Genomic DNA, 12,496 nt, shown 5'->3' with positions numbered 1-12,496 from the left:
AAAGTTTTTAAAATAACAGTTGATTAATAAAGCACCCATTTCTTGCACACCTGTTTACTGTGAAATTGTGAATGTACTAATTCAAACATTTTCTATAATGAGCCAGGTGCCATAAAGTAACATTTAATTTTATTCCCAAACAGTGCATCAGTAGCCATTTGGGACCAGGAAAAATTGAGAAGGTTCCAAAAGAGAATGTGTTCCTCTCAAAAGAATTTACGGTTAGTAAAGTAAGAATGAAAATGGTCTAAAACATAGAAGTGATGCTGTTCATTAATGATAGTATTTCTGACCCCATCAATATTCTTTTTTTGTACACCATAAGTGTAGTTTATGAGGTGATGGGAGACAGTGACCTTACTAAAGAACTCTTTTAGTAAGGCATGGTAAAAAGGCCTGCGCTAGTTTTGGCACATGAAATTGGCACATGCTGGACCACTTTTTACTTCGGTGGCAAAAAGGCCTTTTTTAAAATGGGGCAGTAAATGACCATGCACTAATATTAAAATTAGCACATGGCTAATTACTGCCTGAGCCATACTGTCATCTGTTTAGGAGGTGGTAAGGGCTCACTCGTTAACCTTGCAATAATTGCACTCATTATTTAACAAACAAACAAAGCAAACACTGGGCCTTCAGGATTGAGAAAAATGTAGTCATTTATTTATAATGAAGACCCGACACGGTCCGTGTTTCGGCGTACAAACGCCTGCATCAGGGGTCTAACGTAAAAATACATAAAAATATATTAGTAAAAAATATATATAATACAATGGTGCAGGACCAACATCAAAATAATATCTAAAAATTAAAATGCATATGCATTTTAATTTAAATATTATTTTGATGTTGGTCCTGCACCATTGTATTATATATATTTTTTACTTATGTATTTTTACGTTAGACCCCTGATGCAGGCGTTTGTACACCGAAACACAGACCGTGTCGGGTCTTCATTATAAATAAAGGACTACATTTTTCTCAATCCTGAAGGCCCAGTGTTTGCTTTGTTTGTTTGTTTGTTTGGTTGGTTGCTTTTGTATGCTGTATTCCCTCTTTTTTGTGACTGTACTCATTATTTAACAACATTACTAAAGTAAAAAATAATTTTCTTTGGTTGAGCTAATACTACTTTTGGTTTTACAGCAAGCAGATATTGAACATCTGTTTGTGAATCTGAAAATGGAAGCTGTGTTCTTAAAAGAGAACTTTAACATTAAATGGACTGCTCAGTCAGGACTTGTGGAGAATATTGCTGTTGTTATCAAAGAATACAAGCAAAGTCGAGGATTACTGGTAATCTATCATTCTTAAAAATTGTTTTGGATTAGCCTTAAGGTTTTCTGAAAATATCAGTTAACCAGAAAAATAATAATAATAATATTCTGAATCTAAGGCCTGCAGGTAGACATTGCAAAAATAAAAAAAATTGAAGAAAGCATGATTAATAAAATAAAGCATGTGCATAATTACCAGAAGAATCACATAATGTGGATCAGTGGAAATATCACAATCATTGTCCTTAATTTGTTTCAGCCAATCAAAATTTGTATTCTTGGACCTCCAGCAGTGGGAAAAACTACGGTTTCTGCAAAACTTTGCAAGCATTACAAGCTGCATCATGTCGAGATCAAAAAAGTAATCACAGAAGCAATAGCTAAGCTGGTAAGTTTGTAAAAGAATATTCTCAGCCATTTTGAAATAGATTTTTCAGAATTTTTAGAATAAGAAAAGGTTTCTGCTAGGCAGTAGCAAAACAACAATTCATATTACAGTGAATTTTCATTTTGTGCTGTACCAGTATGTAACATAAACTAACAATAGTCTGTTTTTCTTTACATGTTTTCTATATTTTTTTCAACAGCATACAGAAGGAGAAAAATTAAAAAAATATGACTATGCTTACCATACAGTCAGTACTTTTTAAAGTAGTAATATGGAAAAAAATATTATAAAGTTATTGAATTCCACAGCTTCTAATACCATTGTACCTTGATACCATTGTACCTTACGAATAATTTAGTAGATTTCCAGAGTTGTTCTCACGTTTATTCATACTTTCACTCCTTGCAGAGAATTAATGGGCCAGTTTTCAGCAGTAGTGCCCACTCGATTAATTTAAACAGCAATGCCAGTGTTTAAAAATTAATACGAATATTCAGTGCCACTAATCCATGGTGCCGAATATACATGGAATGCACTGAGGGGGTCTTTTACCAAAGCTTAGCTTGAGTTATCTGCAGCAGGGCCCTGCTGCAGATAACTCAAGCTAAGCTTTAGTCAAAGACCCCCTGACTGCCTAAACTACATTTTATAGCTTGTTTGGATAGCAGCTGAATATCACCATTACCTGGATAATTTCACAACCCCGCTCTCTACTCTCCCCCCTGCCCTTTCACTATAGGGATACTATTGGGCTAGTTAGAAGGATTTTCAGCATGATAGTATATGTATAGTGTCTGAAAATCCACAAACAGCAGAGTCTGAACTCTCCAAGAAAAGAAAAAGCATCCAAGTTGTATCTACTGGGATACCAAGAACATAAATTGCCATTTGTTCATTGTAAATAGTTTCCCAATATGAACTTACTAGTCACTGACATTACAGGGATCTGGCTGCTTTCCCTTATATTTAAATCAGTACCATACAATTACCAGGAAGTGAGAGACCTATTTAGTGAGGTTAGGTCCAGTTGGAGGTCTCCAATTCATGTGTGAAGGTCTCAAGGTTTCATGGCATTGCTATTAATTCTTGATGTTATTTGAATTTCTCTTTAAAATGAATAAATCTTGGGACAGTGTCCTTGTATATTGTAAAGTGGATCCTCCTTTCTCCCAGGGTTGCAAACAACAAACCAAAAAAACACACTCCTGTATGGCTCCCCTTTTTCAAAAGAAACAAAAATAAGGATCTCTCCCGGTCTCCTGGAGAGTAGCAGAAAAAAGAAAAAAACAAACCCAGGGCTCACTTTCCACCCTGGTTTCCAAACCCAGTTCAATTTTATCCAAGCTTCAAAATACAGCTCAGTTTAGCCAGGCTTTCAAAACACAGTTCAGTTCTAGCCAAGCTTTCAAAACACAGCTTAGTTTAGCCAGGTTTTCAAAAACCACAGTTCACTTTTAGCCAAGCTCCAAATACAGCTCAGTCCAGCTAGGCTTTCAAAAAAAACACTGTTCAATTTTAGCCAAGCTTTAAACACAGCTCAGTCCAGCTAGGCTTTCAAAACACAGTTCAATTTTAGCCAAGCTTTCAAACACAGTAATGGCTTTGCGCGGGCTCAAAGCCTAGGGTCCCACCCTCTTGGTCAGTCACACTCTACTGATCTCCTCCCGCTTGACCCTTCTTGGCTTTCGCTGAGCCAGAGCTGAAAAGTCCATCGGCTCTTCCAGGGTGTTCTCCGGTTCAGTCAACTCCATAGGGCAAGGCTCACTCTCCCCCTCTCTCTCCTCAGGAGCCCAATCCATATTCTCCTCGCCCCGCCCTTCTCCCAGCTGCTCACCCTTTCCTTCATTAAAGCTCTTTGGTGGCTCTTCTTTCTCCACCCACCTGTTCCACCACCTCTTCCACCAGGTTGGAGAATCAGCCTTATTCCTTCCCCTGCGGCCCTCCTCTGGAGACTCCTGGGAATGCAGATAGTTTCTCTTATCCCCGGTCTCCCTTGGGGCATGCTGGGAGTTGTAGTTCTTTTTCTAGTTTTTTTCTGGGGGGTGCCTGCCTATAACGGGGGTATTCTGGCCTATCCCAGGGTTCCTTTGGGGCCTGTCCTACATACTCTTTACAATATGTATCATAGTTCTTGAATGTATTTCTTCTAACATGAGTTGAGGAATTTAGATTTTATTCAATTGTGGCATAAGACATCATCCTGTATAAAATGTTATAATTGGTTTCCAAAATCAGAGAGGAATTAGAGGAATTCTTTGCCATTTTCTGAAATGTTTTCCCATTGATCTTCATTAAGCATATGCCTCACATCCTTCTTCTTTGCTAAATTAAAGTTATTTTTTTATGACTTTTCACTTTGTAAACTATAAATCTTAGAGATTATTGGGTTGATATTCACCGCAATGAGAGGCTCCTACTTACTTAAAATGCTTGGGGCCAGCTAACTTAATCAGCATCATGTAACAGGGCAGTGCACCTGAATATTGCCACCAGGAGTGTAGCTACGTGGGGCCACGGGGGCATGGGCCCCCACAGATTTGGCCCTGGCCCCCGCACCAATGACCCTTTCGACCCCCCCCCCCCCCCCGCCCGCCGCTGTCAGGTACCTTTGCTGGCGGGGGTCCCCAACCCCTGCCAGCCGAAGTCCTCTTCAGCACCGGTCTCCGGCGCATTTCTGATCTGGAAGGATTCTTCTGTTTCTGTGAGTCCTGCATGTTCCTGCATGTGCAGGTCGTCAGGCAGGACTCACAGAAATGGAAGAATCCTTCCAGATCAGAAATGCGCCGGAGACCTGACAACGGTTGCGAGGGAGGGTTGGTGGTGGCGGGAAGGGGGGTCAAAAAGGGAAGGGGTGGTGGCGCCAGGGGGGGGTAAAAAGTGGCACCAGCGCTGGGGGGGTGTCAAAAGTGGTGGTGGGGGGGGGTCCACAGCACCGGGGGGGGGGGCTAAAATGTGCCCCCTCACCTCAGGCTCTGGACCCCCCTCCCGCCGAAGTCTGGCTACGCCCCTCATTGCCACTAACTAAACCATTTTGGAACCATCCTGCACAGAGCATTACAGGGATGGAATTGTGGATTCACTGGCAGTTATGTGGATACCAGAAATTTTCAGTGCCGGTACCATACAGATAAGCGAGAACATAGGACTGCACAAAAAGAGGTCTTAAATATGCCAGCTTAGCTATGGTGGGTGCTGGCACTGAATATCAGGGGTACCGGCCTGAAGTGTTCTGATCCACCCCCCCCCCCCCCCCCAGGAACATCAACAGGTCCCCCTTCTGATCTCTCCTTCCTCCCTCCCATCCCCCAGAATATCAACAAACTCCCCCTTCTGATCTACCCAGCCTCCCTTCCAACCCCTTTAGAATATCAACAGACCCCCTCCCCCCCAGGATCCCTTCAGGCCTACTAGTCTGATTCCTGGTGATCTAGAGGAGAATGGGCAGAGGTTATGGCAGCCATTTTGAAGGGGCTGCTGTAACAGGCAGAAGCAAGTGGGCATTGCTCCTGCCCATTTCCTGCTAGACCAACAGGGATCAGGCAGGTAGGCCTATGGAAGATCCTGGGTGATGATATGTTGACGTTTTGAGGGTGTGGGAGGGAAGGGGGCTTGGGAGAAGGTTTGTTGATGTACTGAAGAGGACTGGGAGGGAGGGAAGGAGATTGGAAGGGTGGGTTGTTGATGTTCCAGAAGAAGCAAGGGAGGGAGGGGAGATCAGAATTGTAGGGGATCCCGACTGATATTCAACTGGGACCCACATAAGTGTCTTATGTGGGTCCTGGCTGAATATTTGCCAGCAGGCAGTTAGCACATTCCAAATTAGCCCCAGATATTCAATGCCAGTGTCCAGACACAGCCCAGCATTGTGTATCTAGGGCTAATTCTCCCTATGGCAGTCAAAACACAGACTGCTGTGGGTTGAATATTGACCAGTATGTCTTTGTTGTCATGATAAGAAAGATACATTTTTCTGTCAATGTCACCGGGTTCAATAAAATCATTTGAATACTCTTTTATGCCAAAAATATCTAATTTGGTATGTGCATAATTTTCTGCTTTTTAAATTGGGTTAAAAAATTACTCCGACACATAAATAAAATTTCCAAGTTGCAAAGTATTATAGATATTCTCCACTCTCACACCAACATATTTAGCAGACAGCGCCAAACCCCTCCTCTTGAAACTACATTGGCTACCAATCAAGGACCTCATAACCTTGAAGATTTGCTCATTCGTACATAGAATAATCTTCGGCCTCGCACCAACCTATATGTCCAGCCTAATAAACTTACCAGTCCGGAATACAAACAAATCAACCAGATCCTACCTTACCCTCCACTTCCCTTCATTCTAAGGCAGTAAATACAAATCAACTCTTTCAACTAGCTTTTCCTACATCAGCACAAAAACCTGGAACCTACTCCCAAAGGACCTAAAACTGAACGACAAGTACGTAATCTTCCGAAAACTGCTAAAGGTTCACCTATTCAGAAAACACATCTCAGCAGAACCAACCTAATCACACATAGGTTTAATCGTATCTCATCCTTATACTGTAAGTTTAAACGAATAGACCAATAGTTATCACCATCCAACCAGAATCACAGTCCCCAAGGACCTCGACCTATTCATCCCTTGAACTTCGGACCCTCCAACCACCCTATCTGGAATCCTGCTCGACCAATGATGTAACCCAATCTGACTTCATTTCTGCCTGTCTTTTGACTCCACCCCTATACCATTATTAAACTACTAGTATAAAAGGCCCGTTTCGGTAGGCAATGAAACGGGCGCTAGCAAGGTAATCCCCCCCCCCCACAGCGTCCTTCCTGTCTCCCCTGCCCCCCCTGCAGCCACCCATCTAGTCTCAGGACCCCCTCCTCACCAACCCTCCTCTGCCCCTGCAGCCACGCATGTGCAGCGGCCCTCCTCTCTCCCCTGCTCCCCCTGAAGCCACCCATGTCCAGCGACTCTCCTTTCCCCCTGCCCCCCCTGCAGCCACCCATGTCCAGCAACCCTCCTCTCCCCCTGCAGCTACCAATGTCCAGCGACCTTCCTCTCCCCTGCCCCCCTGCAGCCACCCATGTTCAACGATCCTCCTCTCCTTTCCCCTTGCCCCCCCTGTAGCCACCCATGTCCAGCGACCCTCCTCTCCTCCTGCCCCCCCCTGCAGCGTCCCTTCTGTCTCTTGCCCTCCCCTGCAGTCACCCATCTGGTCTCAGGACCCCCTCCCCACCTCCCTCTTCCCTGCCCCCCCCCGCAGCCATCCATGTCCAGCAACCCTCCTCTCCCCCTGCAGCCACCCATGTCCAGCGACCCCCCCCTCCCCCCTCGGTGCATCACCCAAGCCCCTACCCCCCCCCCCCTCGGGCACATCAACCCCCTCGCCGCCCGCAGCCGCCAATACTAACGCTGTCCGGCCACTGCTGCGTCTCCTGTTGAGCAGCAGCAGCCAGTACAAAAAGAAAAAAGCCAAAAAAAGATTTTAAACCTGAAACACGACTCCGTAGACAGCCATCTGGCATTGGCTGTCATCTCTGCAGCCGCTCCTCCTCTCCCCTCTGATGTCGCTGCGCTCCTCCGGGGTCTTCCTGCAGGGGCAGTGACATGGAGGGGAGAGGAGGAGCGGCTGCAGTGACGACAGCCAATGCCAGATGGCTGTCTACGGAGCCGCGTTTCAGGTTAAAAATCTTTTTTTGGCTTTTTTCTTTTTGTACCGGCCGCTGCTGCTCCACAGGAGAAGCAGCAGCGTCCGGACAGCGTTAGTATTGGCGGCTGCGGGTGGCGAGGGAGTTGATGTGCCCGAGAGGGGGGGAGTAGGGGCTTTGGTGATGCGCCGGGGGGAGGGTCTTGGGTGATGCGTCGAGGGGGGGGTAGGGGCTTGGGTGCTGCGCCGGGGCGGAGGGGCTTGGGGTGTTGCACCGAGAGGGGGGCACTGAGAGCTGATTGGTAGGCAGGGGGAGGAGTAGGGAAACATTTGCAGGGCAGGGGTTTGGGTGTTTCGCCGAGGGGGGGGGCACTGACAGCTGTTTCCCAGGCAGGGGAGGAGTAACCCTACTCCTCCCCTTGCCTTGGAATCAGCTGTCAGTGACATCACTGACAGTGCATTCTAAACTGCCTAGCAGACCACCTCCGAGGGAGCCACGGTCCCAGGCACATTAGAACGTTGGAGGTGAGAATTATTATATAGGATGTCAGATAATCCTCCTACTTCTTAGTATGTTCCTAACCAAGATCTACACTTCCCAGGGAGGGAACTCCACAGACTCTCAACGTCCTGTCAGACCTCTAATCCCCTGAAACTCTATAACAGCCCCATTGTTCCATGTAAGCCACATTCAACCTACCTAAAGATGGGAAAATGTGGGATATAAATGCAATAAATAAATAAATAAATAAAATACATTCAAAGCCCAGTGGTGTCTCTATACAGAAATATTTGGGGAGGCAGTAGAGGAGGCAAGTTAGGTGTGTATGGGGGGGGGGGGGGGGGGGGTGAGGAGGAACCAAACCAAAGTGATATTTTTGCACATCATAGTCTCTCTTAACCCACATTTAAGGGCCCGATGCACAAACTCCTTATATGGTGCTTAGCCCTACCCAGTACATCCTAGAATGCACCTGGCAGGGGCTAGGCACTGCCATTTTGGAAGAGGCAGTGCCCAAGGCAGGAAGGAGGAGATGTTGCTCTTGCCTCCAACTTTTGAAAGGTATGGGCAGGGGGAGAGGGCAGGGGGTCACTAGACCACCAAGATAAATCTCTGGGGTGTAGGGGTCATGGGGGCGGCCTGGGTTCACTGGACCACTAGGGAATTGTGCTGGGGGGCCAGGAGGGGTGGCCCAGGTCTACTGGACCACCAAGGAATTGTATCAGAGGGGGGAAGGAGTTCCCCTCCCCTTGCAGGGCCAGCATCTTCCTCACCCTCTCCCATCTCCGTTGCAGCGCTTGCATTTAATGGTAATGGCGCAGCTTGGCAGCAACTCACAGACATGGCATTCTGCTCCAGGGCCTTCCTTTTGCTGTGTCCTGACTTACATAAACAGTAAGTTGCATCATCATGGCAGAGGGAAGACCCTGGAGCAGGACGCAGCATCTGTGAGTTGCTGCCAGGCAGCACCGATAGCAAAGTGCAAGGGCTGCGGCAGGGGTGGGAGAGGGTGAGGAAGACACCGAGGTGTTGGTACTGCAGGAGGGACTGTGCTTCCGGGTGGGCCTGAGGCAAAACGGCCCACCCAGGCTCACCTGTAGCTATGCCCCTGCTGTGGAGCGAACTTTAACATAATAGTATATATTTTGCATTAACATTCTCCTATAGAATTACCAATCAGGTACCGCATACAGTTCAAGCTTCTCCTACTAACCTACAAATGCACTCGATCTGCAGCCCCTCCTTACCTCTCTACCCTCATCTCCCCTTACGTTCCTACCCGTAACCTCCGCTCTCAAGACAAATCCCTCCTTTCAGTACCCTTCTCCACCACCGCCAACTCCAGGCTCCACCCTTTCTGCCTCGCCTCACCCCATGCTTGGAACAAACTCCCTGAGCCCATACGCCAGGCCCCCTCCCTGCCCATCTTCAAATCATTGCTCAAAGCCCACCTCTTCAATGTCGCCTTTGGCACCTAACCACTACACCTCTACTCAGGTAATCTAGACTGCCCCAACTTGACATTTCGTCTATTAGATTGTAAGCTCCTTTGAGCAGGGACCGTCCTTCTTTCTTAATTTGTACAGCGCTACATAACCCTAGTAGCACTCTAGAAATGTTAAGTAGTAGTAGTAAAAGCAATGAAGTGAAAAGTACATAAGTACATAAGTAATGCCACACTGGGAAAAGACCAAGGGTCCATCGAGCCCAGCATCCTGTCCACAACAGCGGCCAATCCAGGCCAAGATACAAATAAATATTTTTCTGCTACATTAGATTCTGTATACACAAAATACAGATATTTTTTCATTCTTTTTTCTTTCTTTTCATTTTTAATATGATTCTTTTTATTGTGAATAGCTTTTTATTTTTTAGGTTTAAATGCAGAATATCAAATGTATTAAACCAGCACTTATCCATCATTCTGTGGCCGCAATCCCATTATTGTGGCCACAGAAAGTATGTGACCTCCTGGAAGCAAGGGCCAATGAGGTCTGTATGGAGGGTCTGCCTTGGTCATGTTCTCAAATCCAGATTTTGTGACCTGGTTGAGACCCACAGTTTGGGAAGTAAAACAAAACTACGTTCACAAAAATGTACTTTCACTTAATTCTGCAGTTCTGTATTAGACATGACACATATATTGATCTATTTTGTGCTTCTGATTCAGGAAGCAATTACTTCATTCTCTCATGAAGAAGAGGAGGAGGAGGAGGAGGAAGAGGAGGAGGAAGAGGGTATAGGTGATGCAATGGAACTCTTAGAAGCTGTCAGAGAAAACATGGAGCAAAATGCAGGTAAGAATCCAAACATAATTTTAGATGGGTATTATGCCTGTTAAATAAATGCATCTTCTGCAAACAGATATTCGTGAAATCCATCTGTTTTACTTTCATTAATCTAAACATATCTTTTTTTTTTTTTTTGTTACATTTGTACCCTGCGCTTTCCCACTCATGGCAGGCTCAATGCGGCTTACACGGGGCAATGGAGGGTTAAGTGACTTGCCCAGAGTCACAAGGAGCTGCCTGTGCCTGAGGTGGGAATTGAACTCAGTTCCTCAGGACCAAAGTCCACCCTAACCACTAGGCCACTCCTCCACTGTTGCTACTATTTGAGATTCTACATGGAATGTTGCTATTCCACTAGAAGTCGGCCCTTGCAGATCACCAATGTGGCCACGCAGGCTTCTGCTTCTGTGAGTCTGACGTCCTGCACGTACGTGCAGGACGTCAGACTCACAGAAACAGAAGCCTGCGCAGCCTTCTACATGGAATGTTGCTAGTGGAATAGCAACATTCCATGTAGAATCTCCAATAGTAGCAACATTCCATGTAGAATCTCCAATAGTATCTATTTTATTTTTGTTACATTTGTACCCCGCGCTTTCCCACTCATGGCAGGCTCAATGCGGCTTACATGGGGCAATGGAGGGTTAAGTGACTTGCCCAGAGTCACACCAATGTGGCCGCGCAGGCTTCTGCTTCTGTGAGTCTGACGTCCTGCACGTCAGACTCACAGAAACAGAAGCCTGCGCAGCCTTCTACATGGAATGTTGCTAGTGGAATAGCAACATTCCACGTCGAATCTCCAATAGTAGCAACATTCCATGTAGAACCTCCAATAGTAGCAACAGAATCTCAATAGTAGCAACATTCCATGTAGAATCTCCAATAGTATCTATTTTATTTTTGTTACATTTGTACCCTGCGCTTTCCCACTCATGGCAGGCTCAATGCGGCTTACACGGGGCAATGGAGGGTTAAGTGACTTGCCCAGAGTCACAAGGAGCTGCCTGTGCCGGGAATCGAACTCAGTTCCTCAGGACCAAAGTCCACCACCCTAACCACTAGGCCACTCCTCCACATTCTTTTCACTCCAAACAATCTACTTAAAATTAACATAAGATAGGGTCACTGCCTTGATTGTTTACATTACAGATTACTTTACTGACATGGCACCACTCTTCCTCTCCCCTGTACCCATAAACTCCTTACTCGGCAACACCACGCTGGAGCTCTGATGCTCAGAAGCAAACGCGGGCGCTAGAAGCTATTAGCACTGGACTAGCGCCCACATTAGTGAGTGCAGAATGCTCAGAGGTTCTAGCACGGGAAACAAGTGTGCCAAAGAGTACCACAAAGAGCATGCTAATGTAGTGAAACAGATGTTAATTAGGTCATTTCCTATTCCTTCCCAATGCTCAGCGCACAAAACAAAGACTGCCCTTACTGCTGAAAAAAATAATGCCAGCTCAGAGCAGGCGTAAGGGTGTTTGAAGAGAGGATTTCTCACAATTCTTTCTTTAAAACCTGCTGTTTTTTTCTTTAATTTCAAAGCAGAAGGAAGCCTGTACAAGTAGTGAGAAACAAATGTGCGCGAGTCCGAGCAAACCCGAAAGTGAAAGCACACATTGGTTTGCTTGGAGCATGTGCACAGGACTGGGCTGACTGCAAAACTCTTCTGCACATGTACCCAGCATGACCCCCCCCCCCCCCCCCCCCCCCCCCCCCCCCCCACCCCCCAGCGTTCGTTTTTACAGCATTCATATGATTTGCATACCATTTCCTTCAAGCACTGGCAAGCTAATTTGCTGCTCTGTTCTGGCGGTATAGTTTCTGAGCTGTTGGCTTACTGCAGGAGTTCTGAGCACCAGGGCCTGGGTGAGCCTAAACTTGCCAGACTTTGGAATCATAGTAACATAGTAACATAGTAGATGACGGCAGAAAAAGACCTGCACGGTCCATCTAGTCTGCCCACGATAAACTCAAATGTGTATACCTTACCTTGATTTGTACCTGTCTTTTTCAGGGCACAGACCGTATAAGTCTGTGCAGCAGTATTTCCCGCCTCCCAACCACCAGTCCCGCCTCCCATCACCTGCTCCGGCACAGACCCCGTATAAGTCTGCCTAAGCAGATTTAGGTCTGGTTAATATATGGATGGGAGAAAATTGGAGAAAACCAAGAGTGTCCTTTACAAAGGCATGCTAGCGGTTTTAGTGCGCGCTAATGATTAGCGTGCGCTAAATGCTAGAGACGCACATAGAAATATATGGGCATATCTAATGTTTAGCATGTGCTTATTTTTAGCATGCGCTAAAAATGCTAGCACGCCTTTGTAAAAGAACCCCCAAATGCTGTGGGCTCCAGAAGACAATGACAAACTACTACACTATCCTC

The 12,496-nt window shown here is 46.1% G+C and overlaps 1 protein-coding gene across 1 annotated transcript in view; it reads left to right on the top strand.

Moving 5' to 3' along the window:
- The window catches only part of AK7 (adenylate kinase 7), a 128,128-nt gene that overhangs the window by 80,482 nt on the left and 35,150 nt on the right, over positions 1 to 12,496 (top strand). The window contains exons 9-12 of the mRNA XM_030214377.1: positions 144 to 221; positions 1,147 to 1,296; positions 1,537 to 1,665; positions 9,985 to 10,111. Coding sequence (XP_030070237.1) covers positions 144 to 221; positions 1,147 to 1,296; positions 1,537 to 1,665; positions 9,985 to 10,111 — 484 coding nt within the window. The remainder of the gene's footprint in view (positions 1 to 143; positions 222 to 1,146; positions 1,297 to 1,536; positions 1,666 to 9,984; positions 10,112 to 12,496) is intronic.

Source organism: Microcaecilia unicolor, chromosome 9 (assembly GCF_901765095.1).
Source record: "Microcaecilia unicolor chromosome 9, aMicUni1.1, whole genome shotgun sequence".
Lineage (NCBI taxonomy): Eukaryota > Metazoa > Chordata > Amphibia > Gymnophiona > Siphonopidae > Microcaecilia > Microcaecilia unicolor.
The sequence above is the reverse complement of the archived record's forward strand: the minus strand, read 5'-3'. Positions and strand labels throughout refer to the sequence as shown.